This window comes from Lampetra fluviatilis, chromosome 5 (assembly GCF_964198595.1).
Source record: "Lampetra fluviatilis chromosome 5, kcLamFluv1.1, whole genome shotgun sequence".
Classification (NCBI taxonomy): domain Eukaryota; kingdom Metazoa; phylum Chordata; class Hyperoartia; order Petromyzontiformes; family Petromyzontidae; genus Lampetra; species Lampetra fluviatilis.
Genome location: NC_136279.1, coordinates 13,676,164 through 13,701,624, shown reverse-complemented (window position 1 = coordinate 13,701,624; position 25,461 = coordinate 13,676,164). Strand labels below are relative to the sequence as shown.

The 25,461-nt window shown below is 49.2% G+C and overlaps 1 protein-coding gene across 2 annotated transcripts; it reads left to right on the top strand.

Annotated features, from left to right (window-relative positions):
- Positions 1 to 5,464: 5,464 nt before the first annotated feature.
- On the top strand, positions 5,465 to 24,467 carry LOC144932596 (ATP-sensitive inward rectifier potassium channel 10-like). 2 transcript variants are annotated; one of them, XM_078856824.1, is made up of 5 exons: positions 5,465 to 5,497; positions 16,234 to 16,923; positions 17,957 to 18,475; positions 20,124 to 20,234; positions 21,878 to 24,467. In XM_078856824.1, the coding sequence occupies exons 2-5, from the start codon at positions 16,258 to 16,260 to the stop codon at positions 22,079 to 22,081; spliced, it is 1,500 nt and encodes a 499-aa protein (XP_078712950.1). In that variant the 5' UTR covers positions 5,465 to 5,497; positions 16,234 to 16,257; the 3' UTR covers positions 22,082 to 24,467. The 2 variants fall into 2 exon arrangements, with proteins under 2 accessions (XP_078712950.1, XP_078712949.1); XM_078856823.1 differs by lacking the exon at positions 5,465 to 5,497 and adding an exon at positions 14,393 to 14,929.
- Positions 24,468 to 25,461: the final 994 nt, after the last annotated feature.

Genomic DNA, 25,461 nt, shown 5'->3' with positions numbered 1-25,461 from the left:
TGAAACCCAAGAATCCCGGCGCCAGGGCTGGGGGTGTGTCTGTCACGTGACCGCGTTCTGCGTTTGCGATTGGTGAAGAGCGGTGGGGGCGGGGCTAAGCGGGGTGTCCCCGAACTGGGTGACAGTGACTGAGATGATGCATGGGGTGGGTGACTGAGTGGGTGGGTGACTGAGTTGGTGGTGGGTGACTGGGTGGATGAGTGGGTGAGTGACTGAGTGGATGAGTGACTGAGTGGGTGAGTGACTGAGTGAGTGGGTGGGTGACTGAGTGGATGAGTGACTGAGTGGGTGAGTGACTGAGTGGGCGGATGACCGAGTGGGTGGATGACTTTGTGGGTGGGTGACTGAGTGGGTGAATGACTGATTGGGTGAGTGACTGAGTGGGTGAGTGACTGAGTGGGTGAGTGACTGAGTGGGTGGGTGACCGAGTGGGTGAGTTGGTGGTGGGTGACTGAGTGGGTGGGTGACTGAGTGGGTGAGTGACTGAGTGGGTAAGTGACTGAGTGGTGAATCAGTGACTGAGATGATGAATGGGGTGGGTGACTGAGTTGGTGAGTGACTGCGTGGGTGAGTGACTGAGTTGGTGGGTGACTGAGTGGGTGAGTCAGTGACTGAGATGATGAGTGGGTGAGTCAGTGACTGAGGTGATGAGTGGGTGGGTGAATAAGAGGATGAGTGGGTGGGCGAGCATCTCAGTGGGTGAGGGAGTGAATGGGTGGGTGAGTAGATGGGTGAGTGGGTGAGAGAGTAGGTGGGTGGACGAGTGAATGGGTGAGTGACTGAGTGGATGGGTGAGTAGCTAGGTGAGTGTGTGAGGCAGTATGTGGGTGGATGCGTCAGTAAATGGGTGAGTGAGTAGGTAGGTGAGTGATTTAAAGGACGAGCAGCGTGGTTATTTAATGATAGCTCTGTGCCACGTTTCTCATTCCTGAGCGGGTAAAATCATTGCAAGAGCCCTAACTGCACAACAACCATCACGGTTCAGTCGTCCGACCCTGCCAGGGAGGTCGTTTTCACGAATCCGTCCCAAGGTCGCTTCACCTCCCTCTCGCCTGGACCACGTCAACACATTTTCCTATCACTCAAATCACCCACTAACACCTCCAACAGCATGGTCACCTACAACCCTTCCCCTCGCGTCCGATATCCCTCAATTTACCTCATATCGGACCAAACTCCCCATGGCCCCTCCCCTCACCCCCATTATCTCCATGCTTCATCAGAGTCCCTCCTCTCACCTCCTTCAGGTGTGCTTCGCGGTACGGCCCGACAACACATCGGAGCGCTGCATTGCATAACTCACATGAATCGTAAATAATGATCAATGATCACGCGTAAAATACGATCCGTGTATCTTGATACGGTACAAGTCCAAGTGACGAATCGTCAAATGGCAAATTGATAGAGACAACGGCTCTCGTCCCTGTCCGAATAAAATGCTACAATCACCACACATTGGCCCTCCATTGGCTAATTTTGATGACAGTTGTAGCGATATTTTAGCCCAATTTCGCCACCCAATGGCAATGAGTCTCGATGTCAGCCAATTTGAAGGGGGACACCCTGGCCTTGATTCATCGGCAGGTGGAATGGGGGGGCGGTGTGGAAATGGGGAGGAGCCCGAATCATGAATGCAGCAGCAACGCGGGTGGCACTTTGGAGTCGAGAGTTTCCTCTGTTTACCGCAATTTCCCTTCCTGATTTTGAAGCCCCGCACTCCTATTCTGTCCGGGGAGAGAATCAGCAGGCAAAATTTGACATCGGCGAGGCGAAGGTCTCGCCGTACAGCCTTCAACACACTCTTGGGGGAAAGCTATGTTAGCGAGCACCTATTAATACCAGCTCGCCACATAGAGAGGGGTCACCAGTACCACGCCCGGCCCATTTTGTCTCCCCAATCCTGAAGTTTACACATCGTACCAGGTACTCATTTAAGGCTGAGTCGACCGAGAGGGGACCCATGACCGGCTCAGATATTCGTCACCGATATTGACCGTGAGCAGGAAATGACCTCGGGGCGACAGTTTTTATAGCTGCAGAGCGCGAACCACTGCACGGCCGCTCCCCCCCCCCCCGTGCATCGCACGCACGCACACCGCTTGCTCCAGCGATGGAACCGTGAGCAGCTGCTATTTCTAGATTTGAAGCTTTCGTGACTGCAAGGATTCATATTCTTAGGTTTTTTCGGTAATGTCACGTAGGTAAAAAATTTTAATTAATAAAAGTAAAATAAAAATCATGACGTTTTAGGAGGCAACACAAGCTTCCGTCTTCAGGTGACGGAAGCTTGTGTTGCCTCCGAAACGTCGTGACTTTTATTTTATTTTTTATTTTATTAATTTTAATTTTTTACCTACGTGACTTTACCGAAAAAAACCTAAGAATACAGCTGCTATTTATTGTCTACCCGGGTGAATGGCACGGCACTGACTTGAGGGAGGTTTGATGGATCACGCTACGCGAATGGAGGCGGTGTGGCCAGTTGTTGCTAATTCTAGATTTGAAGCTTTCGTGACTGCAAGGATTCATACTCTTAGGTTTTTTCGGTAAAGTCACGTAGGTAAAGAAAATAAATAAATAAATGGATAAATAGATAATAGTTAATATAAATAATAATAGAAATAAAATAATAAATCACGACGTTTCAGAGGCAACACAAGTCTCCGTCATCAGGTGGGACCGTCACAGCTAAATTTACTGTATCAAGTGAGGCACAATTCCAAGAGACAAGTTCTTAAATACAAGTTAAGGTGGGAGGAGGGGGGAGGGGGCTTATCTGAATGTGGTAGCCAATGAATGGAACGTGTTGGGGGGGGGCTGAAAGAGAACAATAGGTGTACAAGTTGTCGTTCTACCCGGTGTTGGTTGACAATCCAAATATATGGTAGCAGTTGTTGCTACCATATATGTGTCGCGTGGTTTTTGTGATATGTTGCTGCGATCAATGCGGAGGTCATTTATCAGAGCCCATTTGCGCTGCATGCAATTTTAAATGTGGCTTTGATTCAACGTTGATTCATGTTTGTGATACATGTCGATTCCTCTCGTGATGCATTGTTCGTTTTTGTGCCGACTGCTTTACTTTATTGCTGTATTGGACTTTGTCTTGGTTTTTGTCATGTTGGTGACGCAGTTTGCAAACGAGACTCATCCTGGTCTCTTGAATTCTCGCCTGGTTAAAGGACATCTGCTGAATGCTGGACATGTCTTAATATCGCGTCGGATTCCTCCAGTCTAAATAATGATTCTGAGAAAGATTCCAAAGAAAATAAACTCTTACTTGAACTCGAAATATATGCGTGGCTTTGTGACTTCCGACTGAGGAGACATGATGTTGATGATGATGAGGGCGAGGGTATGGTCATCGGAGTGAGTGGCATGTATTGTAAGAGTAGCTGCAAGGTGGCTGAGATGTAATGCCATGTATTTTCAACAAGGACGTTTAAATCACCAGCAGTGGTGAGTGGAGAGGAGGGGCCCAAGGTCAAGGTGACATCAAAACGACACCATGACAACTCTATTCTTTTTTTCGTTAAATAAATTAAACAAGTTACGTTTATTGATTTACATTTCGGTATGTGCGGTAAACCGGTAACTGATTATTACCAGGCGTTTTCACGCGATTACCGAGAATTACAAACAGACGACACGCCTACTGCATGACAAAGCCTAATATCCCCCACATAGCTTTTAACAAACTGTTAGGGCACGGGATGGGGATGGGTGGCCAACACCAAGCGCGCCCGCCACAGTTCTACTCACAGACACGCAGTGAAACAACGCACATTATGTACCGTACACAACAACAACGATCCCCGTGTAGCCGGAACAGACTGTTGGGGGCAAGTGCTGTTAGCGAGCACCTATGAAGGCCGGCACGGCACACGATGAGCTGCGTGGCCAGCACCACGCCCGGCCGCCTTTGTCTCCCCAGTGGTGATGTTTACACACCGCACCAGATACTCATTTGAGGCTGAGTTGACATAGAGGTGGGTGGCCAACACCAGGCCCGGCCGCATTTGTCTCCCCGGTGGTGATGTTTACACACCGCACCAGGTACTCAGTTGAGGCTGAGTCGACCTAGGGGAGGCCCATGACCGGTTCAGATAATCGTTACTGGTGTTGGGTAAATCTTGACTTAAAGCTTTCGTAACTGCAGGGATTCATATTATTTAAGTCTTTCGGTAAAGTCACGTATATATAAACAATTATAATAATAAAATATTTTCTAAATGAAAATAAAGTCAATAGAAACAAATTGTATTCACTTTATTTTGATTTTTTACTTTCATTATTTTATATATATTTTTTTTATCTACGTGACTTTACCGAAAGACCCAAAGAATATGGTGTTGGCTAGCCGGGGTTCGTAGCGCAGCGCGCTAACCACTCTGCCACCGCCCACCACATCCACTGTATACCACTCACTCACACAATGCCCATGACCGCAACACTCGGAATGCGCTCGATCCAGTCAAACCTCGGGAGCTCAGTAGGTTGAGCCTGGATAGTGCTTGGATGGGTGACCACCTGGCATCAAAAGAGGTGGAGCTCGCACCGACCAGCGTGGTGAATGAAGTATGGTCAAGTCACCCAGCAGGGCGTGATGAGGCCGTCATGCGGCTGTGGATTGACACACGGGCTGTACGTGTGGGTGATAGCGCGTAAATAAATTGTGTCGTACACCGTCCTCTACCCGACAGAGCCGCTTAATAACGTCGCGTAAAAACACATTCCTGCGGAGGGAGCTGGTAGAAACGTTGGGTTCCTCGGTCAATGGCCAGGATCAACGGCGGCGTGGTGTATTCCGCAAATATGGCCGACTGTGAGGGCGGGCACAAGCCGGCGTGAGTAGGTTAAACGTTGAGTTGTATAAGGGCACCACGGGGTGACCAGCCCCTCCCCACCCAGCCCCACCCAGCCCCTCCCAGCCCCACCCAGCCCCTCCCCACCCTCCCCACCCACCCCTCTCCACCCAGCCCGACCCCTCCCATTTTTGGATGCACGACGGACGGACGGACACAATAATCCCATGTGGGCTGGTGGAACCAGGTGGTTCCTACCAGTAAAAAACGTTCCAATGTTACTACTGCTTCAGCACACCGGTGCGTTTGGTGAGCAATCCACAACAACACTTCACTGCACGTGCGTGTACGTGCACACGCATGACATTGAACACTCACACAGACGCACGAGTTTATTCACCCATTCACACCTGTGTGTGTGTGTGCACGCACGCGTGGATGGATGCTGCATGGAAACTTACAAGTATGCTGGTGGTGCCCTGTGTTTGTGCCGTTGAAGGATGCAGTTGGGGGGGGGGGTGGGTTGTGATGAGGGGTCCAATTAGCCCCCCCGCCCCCCTCCACAATGTTAATCAAGGGCGAGGGTGACGGCACGGGAGCTTCTCTCTACTCGAGAGCGAAGGGAACGGGCGACGCGAACACTGGGGCCGTGACTCAAGTCCCTGGGGACACGGCACTTTCGCGCTCTGCGTGTACGTATGGCGCAAGCACACACACACGCACGCGCGTGTTACACAGCTTTATATACCCACTGTCGCATGTACTGAACATATGCTCGCGTATGCAAAGATAAAGGCAAAGATTCCCTGTGTAACAGACTGGTTGGGGCAAGTGCTGTTAGCGCGCACACACACACATGCAGATAGTGCGTGCACGTATACAATCACACACACACACAGACACGTGCTGCAAGGCAGTGTTACCTGATGGTCTGCAGAGGTAGTTCATACAAATAACTCCATCGTTGGACTGTACTTCTATGCATACACACGTCTCTGCTCCCCGACTTCATCAACGCGCGCTGACCAGTGCAGCGAATCACGGTCAAATATATATCCCACGACAGGCACAACGTGGGGAGGGTACTCATCCAGCAGTGGATTGACAAAAGTGTTGCACGTGTATGCCCAAATATGCAGTACAGGGTGGTCCAGATTATCTTGTGATCCCCATTTAAGTCTCTAAAGCTATGGGTGTGAAAACAGAAATGAATGAGCTAAGGAAAAACATGTTAGGGGTCAATTCATTGGGAGCCGCAAGGCATCTGGACCACTGTTTTCATACTCAAACATGTAGGATACGCACGTGCGTACACCAGTATATACTCACGCACAAATACACGTATATACATTCATTAACATACATGGATGTGTACATCAATAGACAATTTATATATCTACGCACGTACATATAGACATGTACACACATACATCACCATGTATGTGCACACATAGCATGCGTATATAGCATACGAATAAGATCTTGAACGAGTGATGTACATTCTAATGATGTTCAAGATGAAGGGCTTTAGTCGTGTCTGTGCTCTAAACTAGTAACATCGGAAAACCCAACAATTCCTATTATTTTGGGCACGAAAAAATGACGGCCCGGAGGTTGTCGATTCGTTTAACCTATAGGGCAGGGTCAGAGAAGAATACTTCTAGATGGCCTTAAGTTTCACACGAATCAATTACACAGTAGCCCTCATCACCAGTGGGCCCAAGTAAGTTGCCTCCGGTGGTAGAGTGTGACGCTGAAGCCGAAAAAGAGCCGACCGAGTGCGCTACCGGGCGACATCGCAGCATGTGATGCCCACAGCTATGAGTCTCCGTGTGTTCAGTGCCATTGCTGCTTCTTTAGTTTCAATTAAATGCGACAACCGCGATTGCTTCCCTCCCTCCAAGTGGTGGGAATTCCACGCCTTTTTGTTGTGTGCGTCGGTGGCGGGTTTCCCGTCTTGTGTTTTATCACATCAAACTACGGTAAGTATTACTGAACAAATTACAACCAACGGTATATACACTTGAAACATTAAACTTTCTAGCAACTGTAAACAAACTAAACTTGAACTAACTTAATTCTAGATTTGATGCTTTCGTGACTGCAAGGATTCATACTCTTTTCCTGAGTAGAAACAGACTAAAAAGGTAGTGTTCATTTTACCTTACTTGTGAAAAAAGGGCATGATGATATGGCTGATCGTGGCAATGTTGATGGTGAGGCTGCTGCTGCTGATGATGTTTGTTATAATGACGCCACCACTAATGATGACACCGCTGCTGTTGATGATCCTTATTATGATGCCGCTGTCAATGCTGCTGCTTCTGTTGCTGAGTCGACCGTATACTCCGGATTCGCTTGCTGTGTCGTACAATTCATTACAACCGCGCTTCCACGGTTCTAGCAGCTGGGTCGTGAGTTTGTAACCAGACAGCACTGGTCCTTTACTTAACCACGTGAATGTCCATTGAGAGTCAATGTTTCTTTCGTGGGAGACAACAAACGTCTGTGATTCGTTGCTTGAACACGAGCAACGATTGAGGTGCCATGTCCCTCTAGTGACTTTAAATTTCGAGTTTATATTCTTTAATAACCATGCAGGTGATAACTAAAACAGCTATGCAGGATAAGTCGCATTGGCAAGCGTGGCCTGGGTCACCAAAATTACACAATCAGCAAAGTCATCCGTAAACGATTGGTACCGGTTTGTAATATCTCAATGTTCTTAGGTTTTTTCGGTAAAGTCACGTAGGTAAAAAATTGATACAGCTATCGTGCTGTGACGGTTCCACCTGAAGACGGAGGCTTGTGTTGCCTCCGAAACGTCGTGATTTTTATTTTATTTTTATTTTACTTTTATTAATGAAATTTTTTTACCTACGTGACTTTACCGAAAAAAACCTAAGAATATGAATCCTTGCAGTCACGAAAGCTTCAAATCTAGAATATCTCAATGACATTACAACAATGACACAAATAACAATCAGAGCAACGCCAAAGTAAATTGAAACCAGGGGCCAAACATTGAATCACGTTACAGAAGACACCGAGAATACGGTACACACTTGAAAGATTACAACACCTGCGCCGATCTTGTATTTAGCCAGCAGAGAGCCCATTAGGATTCACGAACGCGCTTTTTGTGGCCGCGATAATTACAACTCGTTCCGATGTGAACTACTGAGCCCTCAAATTGAATTTGACGGCTCAAACAAAACCGAAAATTGTTGAACGGGAACGGTCATAAAACAAACTTAATTAAAAATCACGTCTCGTTCGCGTCGAATTCATATGAAAACCCCTGCTAATGAGCAATTAACTCAATCAGTAAGACGCGCTTGTGAAGTGGCTGTTTATCATTATAACATAAATAATACAACGGTTTTCATGAATGCGCGTGTGTGTTTACGTGCATTTACGGGCTTACCTTAATTCAAGGCTGCGAACAGTATATTCATATGAACACGCCGGGTCTACAAAGTGTTTCCTGCGATTTGCCGCATACGAAGTTACTTCTCGGACACGTGTGAAATGCCGACCTTAATAGATGTTCGCAAACAGTATCGGGCCTCGCTAGAGTACAAACAGTCGACATGACGGCGTGAAACCGGTCGTGGGCTCTCTACTGGCTTCAGCATCCCATTCCACGACAGGCTAATTACTTGGTTTATTGACGAATCCTCTTTAATCGTGCCAAGAACAGGACCCTGCGGGGTGGGCTGGTAGGAACGAATAACCAAAGAATATAAACATAATGTATTATTACACTTGGAAAGCCCCACTGAGTCAAAAGGTTTTTGTAGGGTCCTGCCAAGTGTTTTGCAGTAGCGGGCGATGTTGATACACGGACGGACGGACAGACGGACGGACGGACGATATAATCTATTGGTGGTCTGGTCCACTTCGTTCCTACCAGTATTAATGTATCTCTGCCCTTTAGAACAATCAGTGAACGTCACTTTGGCTCGTCCAGTCACGATCGTCTATAGTGTTGCAGGTGTTTACGGTTCGAATCCAGTGGCCGTCCTGATGAATATTTATTGGATAACTCTCTAATTATGATTCGCTTTTATCATGGTTCTTCATTTTATTGGAATTTCAAGCGAAGTCATTGACAGTCATTATCAGCTTTCTATTTCGCTTAGATGTTGTCTAGACTTGTGAGTGTATTTTCTTTTTTATATATATATACAGCGCTTTGAGATACTTCAATATGAAAGGCCCTTCATAAAATAGAGATGATTTTTGAGCGTGTGTGACCATGACGATGTGCGCCGCCTGTTGCACAGCGGACGTTCAGGATGCCCTGACGTCGTTCGCAGGAGCAGGCCACTGCGTGCCGGCGTCGTAGACCAAGTGAGCCAAGTTCGACAATTACAGCGAAAAATACTCAAACACCGCCCCCTGCTGGTAAACTCGTGCCCCAGGTCACTCTTGGGAATTATACTTATCCTTGTCTCTGCGCTTCTCGCCTGGTTAAACAACATAAACTTAACCTCTTGGCTTCATCAAGGTACCAGAAATGTCGAGTTCTCTAGAATATGATGACAGGAGGGTAGCCCGTGCCATACGGGTAAATCTCCCCTATTGCCCCCCCCCGCCCATTCCTTCAGCCCCACTCACAACTCACCAACTATCCACTACTCACCGATTCCCACCACCCCAAATTCCGCTCACAGGCACGTTCCCAGGCAACCCTCACCAAGACAATCACCGCTCGCTTAAGACGAACGAAATGAAAGCGCCGCATCTAGAATGTACAGGGAGATATCTTGCGGAGGGATACAGCTGAAAGATACGTGACAGGTATGTGTACCTCCAGCAGTGGATTGACCGTTGGCTGATGATGCCGACACTCCCGTGTCGGGTTCTTGGCGTTTGCTGGCACGAAGCGCAAATGGCACGATGAGTCCAAAAGGCGGTGGGGCACTCCGCCGGAGCCTTGAGGCACGGACGGCTTTGTGAGACGAACGACTCAAACCGAGTACACGGCGCTGTGCTGCATCACGCGCCCCGCTCTCCTACGGAGAGAATGAGCGAGCACTCGTTTTGGTGAACAGTTCATGACCTCAGGTTCTGCAAATATATCAGGTTGTATACCAAATAATTAACAAAATTATGAGAATTTCCTCATGTGGCGTTTGGAAGAGGTAGGCGCTCACGTGAATCAGGAGATCAAACCTTCTACATCTTCTCTAAGACCTTAACGCTTTGCATCTCGTAAACATTTTTTGACCTTCCCTAACCACTTTTCCGTCTAAAATCTTCCTCACGACGGCAAGAGCACCAAACGAACAGACGGGAGATACATGCCAAAATAAGAACGACATCACCAAACATGTTCTCCATGCTTTATGAAGCATTGTTCAAATAATACCTCAAAGTTAAATACCATACACATTCTTGGGGTTCCGCGGTGACAAGATGTTATCTCCTTTGCCTGCTATGTGAGGCATGAATAAGATCCCGGACCCTGACGACGCCTGCATATTTTGAGTTTGCGTGTTCTCCCTCCCCGTGGTCGTGTAGATTATTCTCCAGGTCCTCCGGGGTTTCCCTCTAAATTAGAAACATGCGTTTAGATTATTTGGCTGCTACTATAAATTCCCACACAAAAGCCACTTAGACGAGCTATCTTGTGTAGCCAGGTCGCCTCCGAAAAAAATAACCCGTAAAAACAAAGTTTTTCACTATAAATCCTTTATATGCGTGGCGGCTAGAGTCCTCTCGTCCTCTGGCTTGAGATGGCTGCCACCTATGGGTCAGATGATTGCCTGCCACCATTAAGCAATTGGTAATTAAATATAATTATTTTTTTCCTAAAAAGTGTAAAATTTTGGGAAAAAATTTTCACGAAAATAAATTGTCACGCACAATGAGGCTGTGTGCAAAATGTCAGCTCGATTGGATCACGGGAAGTGGGTTAAAAAACGACCGAAATATTTGCATGGTCGTAAGCGCGCAAGCAAGCAAGCAAGTGAACTTAATATAAAGGATTTAAAAATAACAATCGTTAACACATTCCTGCGGAGGGAGCTGGTAGGAACGTTGGGTTCCTCGGTCAATGGCCAGGGTCAACGGCGGCGTGGTGTATTCCGCAAATATGCCCGACTGTGAGGGCGGGCACAAGCCGGCGTGAGTAGGTTAAACTTTGAGTTTTATAAGGGCACCACAGGGTGACCAGCCCCTCCCCACCCAGCCCCACCCCTCCCACCCTCCACCCAGCCCCACCCTTCCCACCCAGCCCCTCCCCACCCTCCCCACCCAGCCCCTCCCCACCCAGCCCCTCCCTCCCCACCCAGCCCCTCCCTGCACGACGGACGGACACAATAATCCCCTGTGGGCTGGTGTAACCAGGAGGTTCCTACCAGTATAAGTGCGATATACCTGGTAAAATCCCATACTTTTTATTTAAAAATGTGATTTGATATACTCGTCTGATGTTGCCTGACCCAAGCAGAGGACTGCCCACCATCTGTGGTGACACGGACCACAATACGTTCAACATTTTTTCCCAACCAACAATACGTTCAACACATCTTCCCAACTAGGACGGAAGCTGTAATATTTTCGAAAAAATTGAGCAGTGTATAATTGTATCTTGTGTCAATTTAATGGCAGTGAATCTTGCGCGAAAGTATGTCATCAAACACTTCACTGCATTTCACTGTAGCACTGTATTAATGGCAGTGAATCTGGCATAAAACGAAGTCATCAAACACTTCACTTCAGTTCACTGTAGCACTGTATATAACTGACCTTCAATTTGTTAAAATTCACTGCTCTGATACTTTATTCTCTTCTGCTTTCGGTCGCTGGGGTTGAAATAAATTGGAATTCAATACAGTATCTGGAAAATCATCGAGACATATCTATTTTACCATAATGTAGAAGCATAAATTAGACTTACATTTTGTCTAAAGTGCTGAAGAAATAAAGACACAAAATAAACTTTGTTGCTGCGTAGAATGATTTATTAGATTCACTTTCAATAAAGAAACGTCAAACTTAAAGCGAATTTGCGAAAAAAAAAATTCCGCTCGACCTTCTGCGCGAGTGTAAAAAATCCACCCGCTCATGAATATTAATGCTGGAGAGGTGCAATATGTGGAGTGACGTCACACGCGGGACACACAAACATACATTCTTGGCTCATTATAGCAGTAATTGCACACTCCCGTTCCAGTTCTTGACAAGAGAAACGGCTGCTTCTCTCCAGAGAGCATTCCACACGGTCAGATAAAACAATCTCCGTTTGTTTCTGGAGGCTTCCCTTGGCGCAAGAGGTCTGAGTCCCTTGACTCAGCCCAAAGGTGTTTGTCCAGTTGATGTTATATGAAGACAAGCCCCACACGCTTAACTTGACTTTGTGGAGCTTGTAGTTTCCGTGAATGCATGAGAAGTACCCTCGGACGGATGTGGTACAGCAACAAGACTGGTAGGTACCTCCTGGTTACACCAGCCCACAGGGGATTATTCTGTCCGTCCGTCGTGCATCCAAACCCACCCCGACCTTCCCATCCCACCCCGACCTTCCCATCCCTCCCCGACCCCCCCATCCCTCCCATGCTGCTGTTGCGGCGTCGCCAGCACCGCCCCACCAAAGATTTGAGCCACAAGCCGCCACTGCGTCGCATTGTTTATAATGACTGGGCGAGACATCCGGGTGGTGCCCCCCCACCACAAGACAAAGATCCCCCGTATAGCCTTGGCAGACTGTAGGAGCAAGTGCTGTTAGTGAGCACCTATGAAGGCCGGCACGGCACACGAGGGGGTGGGTGGCCAACACCACGCCCGGCCGCCTTTGTCTCCCAAGTAGCGATGTTTACACATCGCACCAGGTACTCATTTGAGGCTGAGTCGACCTAGGGGAGACCCCGGACCGGTTAAGATAATCGTCACTGGGTGTGGGCCGTGAGCGGGAATCGAACCCGGGTGGCCGGGTTCATAGCGCAGCGCGCTAACAACTACACTACCGCTTCCCACACCCCCCCCCCACACACCCGCCCCCCACATCCCCACCATCCACACCACCCACACCCGCCCCGCACACCCCAACCACCCGCCCCCCACACCCCAACCACCCGCCCCCCACACCCCAACCACCCGCACCCACACCCCCACCACCCACACCAACCACCCACACCCTCACCACCCACACCCCCACCCCCTAAACAGGAGGGGCGCCTGGGGCGGTGGCCCCGCCTTTCCCCCTCCCCCCCCACACCCCTCCCCTCTCCCCCCCCACACCTCCTCCCCTCTCTGTCCACATCATCATCATGTCCCCGGTGCGTGCGCAAATGTGACGAGATCGGGCGCATTCCGGGCGATTTGTGTCAATAGAATTCGCGTGTAGTTGACATCAAGGACCCCCCGGCCACCCTCGACTCTGCGATACTTTAGTAGTAGTAGTCGTCGTCGTAGTCGTCGTTGTGCACAGTGAGGTCGAGTGCTATTCGCCAGCGACGATGAAAGTTGGCACCGGCACGCGAGGGAGTGGGGTGGCCAGCACAAAGCACAGTGCTGGGTTGTTATTTTTTTGTAATACACACCGCAACATTTGAGGTTGAGTCGACCTAGGGGAATCCCATGATCGGTTCAGATAATCGCCACTGATGTTGGCCGGGAGATGGGAAATAACCAGGGTCGCCGGGTTCGTCACGCAGTGCACGAACCACGAGACTACACGCACAGGCGTACAGATATCCCCTGTGTCGCCTTAACATATAGAGTTTTGGGGCAGATCCTGTTCGTAACCAACTATGAAGGCGACGACTTGGTGCGTCGCCAGCACCACGCCTCGCCGCCTTTGGGGCGATATTCACACATCACACCAGTTACTCATTTCAGGCTGAGTCGACCTAGGGAAGGCCCAGGGCCGATTCTGATAAATCGCCGCTGGTATTGGCCGTGAGTGGGAATCAAACTGGGGTTGGCCGGGGTTCGTAGCGCACGCAGCGCGCTAAATCACGACACCACCGCTCCCCCGGGTACACACGGAGCCACACACGTGCAGTGCGCATCCATAGACACACAGCCATAGACGTAGCCAATACCGATACCATTCGCCACCAAGTGACATCACCACGATGCCTGTGCCAGGCCAGGTGCACTTCGAGGCCACGTGAAGTGTCGAAGGCTCGCTGACAGGAGAAAGCGGTGCCATGGGTTGACTGACTGAGATGCCCGGTAGATGCCCCACCAGCTGTACCCCCCCCCACCCCACTGCGCCAACTTGCTGTATTTTATCCACCCTGCGCTCCGCTAGTTGTTGTGAGCGTCGCTCCTTTGCCCTCCGTTGTTGCTGGAGGGCGACTGCCTCCAACTGCCCAGCAGCAGCAATTTCCTTCACGAGCCTCCTCCTCCACAGAGGCCGATCTTGACACCGCTGGTAGCAGTCGTCGGCAAGTCCACTCAGCCCCACATCCTCCCGTACCGCATCACTCCATCCCTTCCCCAGCCCGTGTGAATACAACAGCCATAGACATACATACACACAGACAAAAAGACAAAACAACCCACACATCACGCACACACGCGCGCGCACACAGCGGTCCCCCTTCCCCAAACCAGATGTGGTTTGAGAAGAAGACGAAAAAAAACTTGTGCGGAATTATTAAAGCGCCGTGACGACACGGGCCTCGCTCGGGGAGGCTAAGCGCCGTGAGCTGGCGGGTTCCGAGTTCGCGCCCGGGTACACGGAGAGAGAGACAGAGAGAGAGAGCCACGGAGAGAGACAGAGAGCCACGGAGAGAGACACACACAGAGAGCCACGGAGAGACAGAGCGCCACGTGGGGAAAGGGAGCGACGCGGAGACGAGAGAGCAAAGTACGTCTAGAGGAGCCGCGCGGAGAGAGTTACGCGGAGAGAGAGAGAGAAGAGATACCTACGTGAAGAGAGAGACAAGAGATACCTACGTGAAGAGAGAGAGTAGCCACGTGAAGAGATCTCTACGCGGAGAGAGTGGGAAGCCGCGCTAAGAGAGAAGCGATCTACGGTGAAGACAATTGAACCGTGTCGTGGTGGCTGTCGTGGTGGTGCACGGTCGTTGCGGTGGTGGTGGCGACGGTTGCAACAATAAGCCATGTGGCCCTTGCCACTCTTCAAGCAGCACTTGGTAAAGGTACGAGGCGCGCCGCGCACACACAAAGATCCCCGTATGGCCTCGGCACACTTGGGGGCATTTACTGTGAGCGAGGGCCACTCCCGGCCGCCTTTCTCTCCCCAAGTGGTGATGTTTACACACCGCACCAGGCGCAGTCCTTATTTGAGGCTGAGTCGCCCTAAGGGAGGCCCAGAACCGGTTCAAGTAGTGGTCACCGGTGTTGGGCGTGAGCGGGAATCGAACTCGGGTCGCCGGGTTCGTAGCGCAAGAGAGACAACCGCTACCCCAGCACGCACACGCGCACAATGACAGTGGTGGAGGCGACGCACGTGGTCTTTAATATCGCCATGCAGCGTGGAGTCAAAGTGCTCACAGACGGGCACCAATGGTGTGGTGACCGTGGTCATTATTGTTGTGTCCGTGCGATAATGTTGCCAGCAACGATGACAGTATGCAGTTGAGGACGTGTAGTGGCGTAGCGTGGTTGGCATGGGCCCTGGTGTGGAGGAATGAGATTCAGGAGCCCTTCCCTGCCCAACTTCCTTTCCCCCCTCATTTTAGCCCGGCGCCTTGGCCCCTCTGGCCCGTGGGACCCACGCGCAGTTGCACTGCCTACACACTCGATAGCGAATCCACTGGCTGAAGTGATTGGAGTAGTGGTGACTGCGTTTTGGTGGTATCGATTGTGCTGAAGTCGGTGTTGATATGGCTTGTATTGGTGAGCATTGCGATGACAATGCTGACGGCGCTCTCGTGATTTCGGCAAAAGTTGTGATGGCAGTGGTGATCGTAGGGATGGGTCCTGTGGAAACGTGGTGGTAGTAGTGTTCGTTTCATAATTGTGGTGGCGTTTGTGAGATCTGTGACGATCATGATTCTAATGCTGATAGAGGAGGTCCCGTACAGTATTTGCTCTTGACCAGCAGACCGTATATTGTACATGGTGATGATGAAGGGTATTGTGCCAATGACCGTGATTAAGGTCCTGGTATTGATGATGATGGCGCTTACAATGATGGCTTTTCTAATTCTGATGGGGTTGTTGGAGCTGAATGTTCTTGCAAGAACAGAGGATGGTGGCAGGGGGGAAGGCTTAGGTGCAGGTGATTGTGATGGTGGAAACGACTTTGGTGACCGCAGTGTTGGCAGTAGTAGTGAGGGTGGTGTGTGCTCTACATGTGTAACGCGCGTGTGTGTGTGCATGCTTTAATAATGCATCTCGTGTCCTCAACACTAACACTGCTTGAACACAAAACACACACACAAACAACACCCAACAACAACAACCGCCGCCACCACCACCACGACCAATACAATCGCAGCTCTACGCACACCTCTGCCGCAAGATGGCAACTGCCCGCAGCAGGCGAGGCAGCGGAAGCAGCAGCGGCAGCAGCGACATTGGCGGTGGTGCCGCCAGCTGCAGCGGCAGCAGGAGAAGTCTCCTGCCTCCGGCAGTCGACGTCCGAGCCAAGGCCTTCCTGAGCCGGACAACACAGACCGACGCCGCCCTGGACTTGAACCCGTCCACCCCGCGTCGCCGAGTCATCACCAAGGACGGCCGCAGCAACGTGCGCTTTGGGAACGTGCAGGGCCGACGCTCGCTCTACCTCAGCGACCTGTGGACGACGTTCGTCGACATGCGCTGGCGCTACAAGCTCGTGCTCTTCAGCGCCGCGTTCACCGGCACGTGGTTTGTCTTCGGTCTGCTGTGGTACCTGCTCGCGCTTTGGCACGGCGACATCGGCGGCGTCGCCGCGTCACCTACGCCGACGCCCCTGCCGCCAACGTCGGAGCTTGGGGGGAACGCAGAAGCGGAGACACCGCCGGTGCCCGGAGAAGCCTCGAACCACACGCCGTGCGTGTCCAACGTGGCGACGCTCACGGGCGCGTTTCTCTTCTCGCTCGAGTCCCAGACGACCATTGGCTACGGCTTCCGCTGCATCACGGAGGAGTGCCCGGCCGCCACGGCGCTGCTCATCGTGCAGCTCGTGCTCACCACCATCCTCGAGGTGCAGGACCCGTGCGCTGCTGCTGCTGCTCGCCCCGACTGCTACTGCGCTTCCATGCCATGTCATGTGTTTATTGGGGAAAGCCTCACTGAGTATCAGGACCAATTTTTGTTCTGGAGGTATCCTGCATTGGGATGTTTGTGCCAATTCTGTTTTCCACGAATGTGCGTTTTGATTTGCATGAAAGAAAGTTGGAGTAACCGGGATAATCCCATCATGCTTGCGAAAGGATAACAACACTCGAAAGTCCACACAGATGGGTGCATGCATCCACTTGCAATTCTGTCATGTTATGGCCACCTTGCAGCCCAGCGGGTTTGTAAATTTCAAATATTTTTTTATTTACAAACCCATACCGCTAGAACACTGGATAACAGGGATGTGCAATGCTGAGAACCTAAGAGTCAAGGCTCCGTCTCTGACATCAAACAGTTTCATTTTATAGTTTTTATTCTCGCTGTGCTTTCGGCAGCATGTTTTGAGATGAAGGGTCAAATCGTAGTTCTCGCAAAGCTTGTGCATCACCCCGTATATTAGAGAACAGTCAGCAGAAGGTGATGAAACATTGCTCTGAAATTCCTCTAACGGACCTCATTCACACTAGGAGACACACTTTCCCACACCTTACAACACATAAATGTTCATCACATGGCAGTCAACCCCATGTGTTTATAATTCACAAAGCTGGAAATCGAGGCAATTATGTGAAAATGAAAACTTAACGTAATATTTGTTTTTACAGTCACTTGGTGAGCAAACTAAGAGCATGACCTCTCGACACTTGAGGACCCAGATCTGGGGTGGTGACCCAGATTCGAACCCGACAACTCCATGGAGCCAGCTGGATGCTCTTCACCCTGAGCCAGTCGGCCACCTTCATCAACGTTGTGGCTCTTAAAGCCAGCGCTACGAGTCTTAACATACGCGTCACTGTCAGCCAGGGTGGTGATGTCTGTGATCGCATGGTCGTCCACGGCAGCACTGTCAATGGCAACGTCCTCTACTGTGTCAATGCCTCGCCCTCCCTGCGTAGGTGTTCGTGACCGGCGCTCTTCTCGCCAAGGTTGCACGTCCAAAGAGCCGCGCCGAGAACGTCCGCTTCAGTCGGCGCGCCGTTGTGTCGTGGTACGGCAGCGGCGGCAGCGCTGGCCAGGGCCGCCCGTGCCTGTCGGTGCGCGTGGCCGACATACGGCGCCGCGGGCTCTTGCTCGCGTGCCGCGCTACCGGAAAACTGCTGCACTCGCGCGTCACGGCCGAGGGCGAACCCATCGCCCTCGAGCAGGCCAGCGTCGACTTCCGGGCCGACGCCACCGGCGTCGACGATAGCCCCTTCCTGGCACTGCCCATCACGTTCCGGCACTTTCTGGACACTCCTCGGAGCCCCCTGGGCTGGCTGCTGGAGGAGGAGGGGACGCAGCGCGGCCCGCGTGAGCGGCCATTCGGGAGCGAGCGCGGGCTGGTGGGGCACGGCCACGGGCGAGGGCCGCTCGGGGACTTTGAGCTCGTGGTGTTGCTCAGCGCCACCGTGGAGGCGACGAGCGCCACCTGCCAGGTTCCCGCACGGTGCCAGTGGCGGTACTCTGCATGGGCGGGCAAATGAAGCAAAGGCTCTCGGGTGCCGGCCAGCTCAATAGGCCCCAGATTCACGAAAGAGGGTTGCATCAAATAATTGGCTCAATTACGCATAGCAGGATCATTAATGTAAACACCAGTTCATCTATCTTGCCTTTTATTTTATCTGCATCTCTCCTCTCATCTCACTACATCTATATTTGTGTCTTATATTTTTCTTATCTCACTAAAAGCTACATCTGTTGTCTACATCTCTTCTGTCATCTCATCTCAGTACAAGAATAATTTCTGTTCAGGGTCCGCAATGGGCCGGTATCACTACTGCCATACACTACCACTACTGTCAATTCATCGGTGCATCATAGTCGTCATCATCACTGTATCTTTGTTGAACTTCTTGTATGTAGCTAACCAAGCTAATCAGAGGTGCGCGGGAAGGACAACAAACACAGTGGCTGTGGGTAGCTTGATCGTCACCTTGGGAGTTGTGGACATGCTCACAGTAATGTAAACTATCTTCAGCAAGTTAAATTCACAGTGATGTTGGGCTATTACTGTGGCCCATGGCCATGGCCTTGTCGTTTTAACCCCCATGTGAATGCACATCCCAGTGACTTTTCAAAACCATCTCAGAGGTGTGTTTTGTTTTGGACTTGTATGTTTTTCATTTTCACTGTCTGAAGTAAAAACTAGATTGTTGATCGTTTATCTGTCATGAATATATCCGTAACTATATCGGTATCTCCGGGACACTTCTCTCCTGGTTACAGTCTTACCTCTCAAATTGCTTATCCTACAATTCCATGCAAAGAGTGAGTGAACTGCAAAACCACCACCATGATTCTCCATGAACTCACCACTTCCTACCTCTCCTACTTTCATAATCACTCCACTCACCACCAGATAATCTCCACTTGGGCATGAAAGGCTTTTTCTCAAAACCCTCCATCAAATTCCACTCAGGTGGTGGTTGCTCCTTGTCTGCTGCTGCTGCCGCCCGATGGTCTTTAATATCCAAATCCATGCTGTAGACTCATTGCTCCCGTCTAAATAGAAGGTGAAGACCTTCCTCCCATGCTCATGACTCTCTTGTACCTATGCAGCTTATTTATTCACTCGATCACTTAAACAATGCACCTCCCCGTTGGCAGTTCCCCGTAATTCAGCGTTTCGAGATGCAGATGCATTTAGATGCTCGAAAAATCCAACTTGTATACACAAGGTTGGTTAACCTCTGGAATAAGTGCCACATTATAATTTCTGCTTGATTTATCGGCAGTGTCTGCGACTGCCGTTACATTCACCTAAGCTGATGACGTGATAATGTTGATGGCCACAATGACGGTGATGATCACCATGCTGCTGCTGATCTTGATGATAAAATAATGTGGTGCCGATGATAATAACAATGATTATATTTCGATTTAAAGCTTTCGTGACTGCAGGGATTCATCTTCTTGGTTCTTTCGGTAAAGTCACGTAGAAGGGAAATAATAAAATTAACACCTAATATTATCTTATTATTTCCCTTATACGTGACTTTACCGAAAGAACCAAGAAGAATAATGATTATGTTTGCTCATGACGCTGACAATGGTGCCGATGATGTTGGTGGTGACGACGTGCAGGTGAGAACCTCGTACCTGCCCGAGGAGGTGCTCTGGGGCTACGACTTCGCTCCCATCATCTCCCTCTCCCCCAGCGGGAAGTACACGGCCGACCTCTCCCGGTTTGATGAGGTATAGTTTCCACCACATTAAAGCCATTCTGATGTTTCTACCCTAGCCCTCCATGTAGATGCACTCGTGGACAACTCGTCTGCCAATCCACTACTGGGTGAGGGCCTCTGCATCCCTCGCGGGTTGTGGGGGTTATTTGGCTATATTGGATCATGCTGGTCCATGTGGGTTGGTGAAGGCAGGATGCAAAGACATGTTCGCATAGAAGAGTGGTTCTCAAAGTGTGGTATCTGGGTCACCAGTGATCCGTGACGGTCCTCCACGCGGTCCGTGGGTTGATGCAAATGCAGGTTGACAGGGAAATAATGACAATGTTTATACCTTTTGTTTTGGACATTAATTAACATTTAACTTATTTTTTTTTATGAAGTTAGGTAAACTACCCTGATTAAACTCCCATAACCCTCCGATCTAAATGTCATGAGGGGTGGGGGGCTGTGTAGTCCGTGTAATGTTTGCATCGGTTGAGCTGTTCGCGGGCAAAAAAATTGTAGAAACACTGGCATAGAAGAGCAGTATGTCAATGGAATTGGTTGCACTGCCTCCTACTGCCCACAACATGACCCTGCAGCATATGTCATGGATTCTTCATGGTGTTCGCCCAAGTAAGTACTATCCAGGTTCAACCCCACTTAGCCACAGAGATCTGATGAAGTCGTACACATTCTGGGTTATTTGGTTATAGTATTGTAATTCTTGCACGGGTGCCTTAGTTTGGCTCTTTAAATCAGTGTGTTACATGAATCTTCAGAACCTAAATATTGTCTTTGGCCTCTGCAACTGGCGGGGCGAGGGGGAGAACAGTTATTAAACATGCCCAACGTGAAGCTAATGATTACTTTTCAAATTATATATTTAATTGTGGTGCTCAAAGTTTAGCACACACACAACTCCGGGCGCTGTGTGATGGTGAGCACGGCACATGACCGCATGTTCCTGAACACCGGCTACTTTCACGGTGTTTTTTTGATGTACTTTGTACGAAATATTAATATAAATATTAATTTAAAACCTTTCGTGGTGGAGGGGGTGGCCGATTGGCTTAGGTATAAGAGCACTGAGTCAGATGCTGGGATCGTGGGTAAGAATCTGGATGTCCATCCATGATTAAATTGGGGTGTTAAATATACTGTAGTGTGTTCAATGTTTCGGTTCGCTAACCATTGACTGCATAAGAAAAACACAATTTTGTTTGTCACTTAATTTGGCTAATTCCAACTCTGATATTTAAGTTATATATATTAAAAACTTAGTAGTATGTATAATCATGGGTTAAAATTGAGCGAATACATTAACAGAATAGTTAGATTTACATGAATTGTCATGCAAACATTTGATGCAAGTGGCACGAGTGGTTACACGTCACACATTTGGAGTTGATCTCGTGTAAAAACAAATAATTCATTCCATGTTGCCAAGAAAATCTGTTGGAATAAAATTGGGAAGAAGATTGACCACAATTATAATAAGAAACTGAATTTGGTACTAAAATACTGCCGGTACGTTTGCTGCCATCTGTAATACTGGCAGTATGCAAAGTACCACATACTCGTCGAGTGACAGACCAGATGCTGCAGATTCAGTTGTAGTTGTGACCACTAGCAGGAGTGGCGTCTCCCTGTCGCGTCCGTGTCTGCCCCCAGGTGGTCCACGTGCCGATGCCATGCTGTGTAGGTGAGCGACACGCGGCGCCGCAGCCCTCGTCGTTGCCGTCACCGCCGTCGCGGCCCCTCCCGCCGTTCCCTCCACCGTTCCCCCAGGAAGGTGGCCTCAGAACCAACGGGGTGGCCCTGGGCCCCAGGGAGGGCGGTATGGACTGTGAAGTAGTGCGCGTCAGCAACGTATGAAAGTACTCCACCCCTGAGCACAAGTGGTAACATCGTTGATTATACCCCAGCTTCCTGCCACCAGATTTCGTAACAGAGCCGCCACTGTCAGAGAGAAATACGGGGTATTTTGGTTAAAGGGCACTGATCGATACAACTTTCAACAGTTGCGGTTAATGATTGCTCAAGTGTTTATGACAAACTGACATGGTGTGGCGTTATCTTGAACAATAAAATGTGCCGATTATTTAAATGTGATGCTGTAAACACCAGAAACAAAAATGAGCCGAAAACTGAAAAGGTCACGTGCTAATATAGATGGGAACCAGTGCTGAACAGTTTTGAAGATGGTGCACACAAGTCAAACGCCAATCTTACGTCTAATAACCAACCAGTAACACCCATGCCACTGACTCAAACCTAGCCCCGCCTCCAGTGCTTTGCCAGGCTCTATTTAGAGTTTTTATTCACTTTCCAGTTTTGGTGTCCGCAGTACGGATTTGCCACCAGCGCCAGCCCTGGTGATGCAACTTGCCACCAGCACCACCTCTGGTGACACTAATTGCTGTCGCGTACATTTCCCGATGTCAGCTCTCTTTCCCGGTGCCATTATTGGACAACATCTTTTGGTTGTTGCTGCCGCCTGTCCCCTGATCTCTGCTGACTTCTCGTGGAAGCTACGGGGCTGCCTGCCACTGGCCGCCAGTTTGTTTGTAATTGGGCAACCACCGTCTGCCACCGCTGCCGGTTTGTAATGGCGCCAAAACTGCTGCTGGCAGCAATCTGCGATGCGTTTGCCTCCCTGGTGCAGCAGCCGCCAAGTTTTGATCCCGGCGTCGCTGTGACTGGATGAGCTGGTGGGGGGGCGCAGTACAGAAAGTAGGTTTCAGAGCCAACGAGGTTGTAACTGTAGGTTGCAGTAGCAGCAGATTAACGGTATACTAGCACTTTATACTTTGCCTAATACGCGTGTACATGCACGAAAATACAACAAATTGTCCAAACATCCCAGACTAACTTCTGACCATTAGAGCCTTGAAGAATCTGCGGTTTGCCCGGGGAAAGATTTTTATCTTTTCTAAATATCTCGACACAGAATGTCAAGTCACGCATGGACTTGATGCTTTCCTTGGCTGTACTGTAGATCACATACGGGTGTTAATATCAATGAGATGTACTTAATTTAAGCATGCAAAAACATACTCGACATGCCTACATACAAAGCATATACGCGTGCAAGAGCTCAACACAAATTTTTGCTGCTTCATAGGAAAATCAGAAAATAAAATATTGTAAGCGAGCAAACAAGGGGATTGTTTGAATGACTGAAAGGATATGAAGGGTGGCTCGGTATTCACTACGTCCAGGTACCTCGCTGAGGCAGAAAGCCTGAGGCAAAGTAAATGCGTAATTGCAGGATGCCAATTGCGGCCGTGTTTATTTTTCATGGGAAAACGCACAACATTGCACAAGACAAAACTGGCCACAAGGCACCCAATGTTACGCGCGTATAAACAGCACTGAAAGGATGTGTTTTTCATGTTATCTTTAAATAAATCCCAACTTTTTACTGATATAAAACCGCCCTAATATCGTAGCCCTGATTGTGACTGGAAGAAAAAAAAATCAACGTATAGTGGATTCACGTTTTGGGCAACGGTCCATTTTGGAGGAAAGTTGTAAAATACACAAATAGAATCTGATTCAACTGCAATAAAAAAAACGTGCGCCAGACAAAATAGAATTTGGATTAACGGGATACCAAATATTCGCGTTTCTGCCGAATATTAACTTGTTTATTTAATTCCCGCTTTGGACGACATAAACGCATTGTCTTGGAAGTGGACAACTGTAGGATGCAGTTTTAGTTTCGTCATTGCGATCATTTTAACCCCCCCTCCTCCATCACACTGTGTTTGAAGCTGTAGAGGTTGTCCACCATAATGCCGTCTAAAGACTTTGTAAGGTTGTGGGATTGTCTGTCGTGTTGAGTCTTTACGACCTCTCTGGGTTCATGTGGAGTTTCCTGCTATTGACAGTCACTGCACTTTCGGTTCCAAGAAGGGGAAATGGTTCAATTGTACATGTATAAATAAAACCTTCCTCATAAACTGCGTCCTCAATGAGTATAACAATAATGAGAGACTTGATAATACGGCAAGGTCGTGGGATATTGTACATGTATAAATAAAACCTTCCTCATAAACTGCGTCCTCAATGAGTATAACAATAATGAGAGACTTGATAATACGGCAAGGTCGTGGGATATTGTACATGTATAAATAAAACCTTCCTCATAAACTGCGTCCTCAATGAGTACAACAATGAAAGACTTTATAACATGGCAAGGTCGTGGGATACATTTGTCAAAGGAACTAGGCTTAATGTATGTGTTTCTATTACTAGTTTGCCAAGCCATTTTCCACTGGAATAGGCAGAACTCATTTAAGAAGACAAGGTATTTGCAAACACAGTGGCCCTGTGTGATACATGTCCAGCAAACGTACATACACGTTCGGCACGATCATCTCATAGAAGCAAATAGATGCGGTGTGGAATGGAGAATCATTCGGCTGTTTCCCGTCCTCCCTCCTTGCCCCCCCCCCCCCACTGGAATAAACTCCCCCTGTACATTAAGCAGTTCTCCCTCCTTGACCTCCTTCCGTTCCTCTGTGACAGCTCACCTCTACTCAAGTGCCCATTCTCCCTTGCCCATCCATTCTTTCCGGTCCCACTCGCTCCCCCTTTCTCTCGCCCCTATGCCACCACCTCGATTGTGGTCACCCATTTATCAACAAAGGAGCCGTCCATAAATTACGTCACGCACCGAGGGGGGGGGGGGTCAGACATTTGTGACAATGTGTGACGAGGGGGTGGGGGTTGAGAAATGTGACGTCACATCAAAATGCGCAACTTTAAATAGAGACAACACGTTCTACTTAATTAAATATACTTTTTAATAAATGTTTTCTCCTACAACATCAGAGTGCAGCGCCACATTAAATACGCACTACAATAACAATAGTTTAAAGCGATTTGAAGCATGTTTTATTTTGGGGGGGGCAGAGCTTTGTGACGTCATTTTTGAGGGGGGTCTGACTTTTTGTGACGCCATGTGACGATGGGGGGGGGGGGCAAAAATCGTCTAAAATCGCGTGACGTCATTTATGGACGGCCCCAAAGAGCAGGCGAGTGGATGGAATGGGTGGCATTGGTTCTTATTCTGGCAATTTCTGTCTTCGTAGCCAAACTATAAGCGCCCGTAAGTGAAGTAATTCATAACTTTCGTCATCGCGCATGAATATACTGTGTATGTAATTACATGTTTCTTTTTTGACAAGCCGGTACAAACCCATCCTGCATGGGGCATAATTTTTAGTTTCTCGTGCAGCGAGACCCTT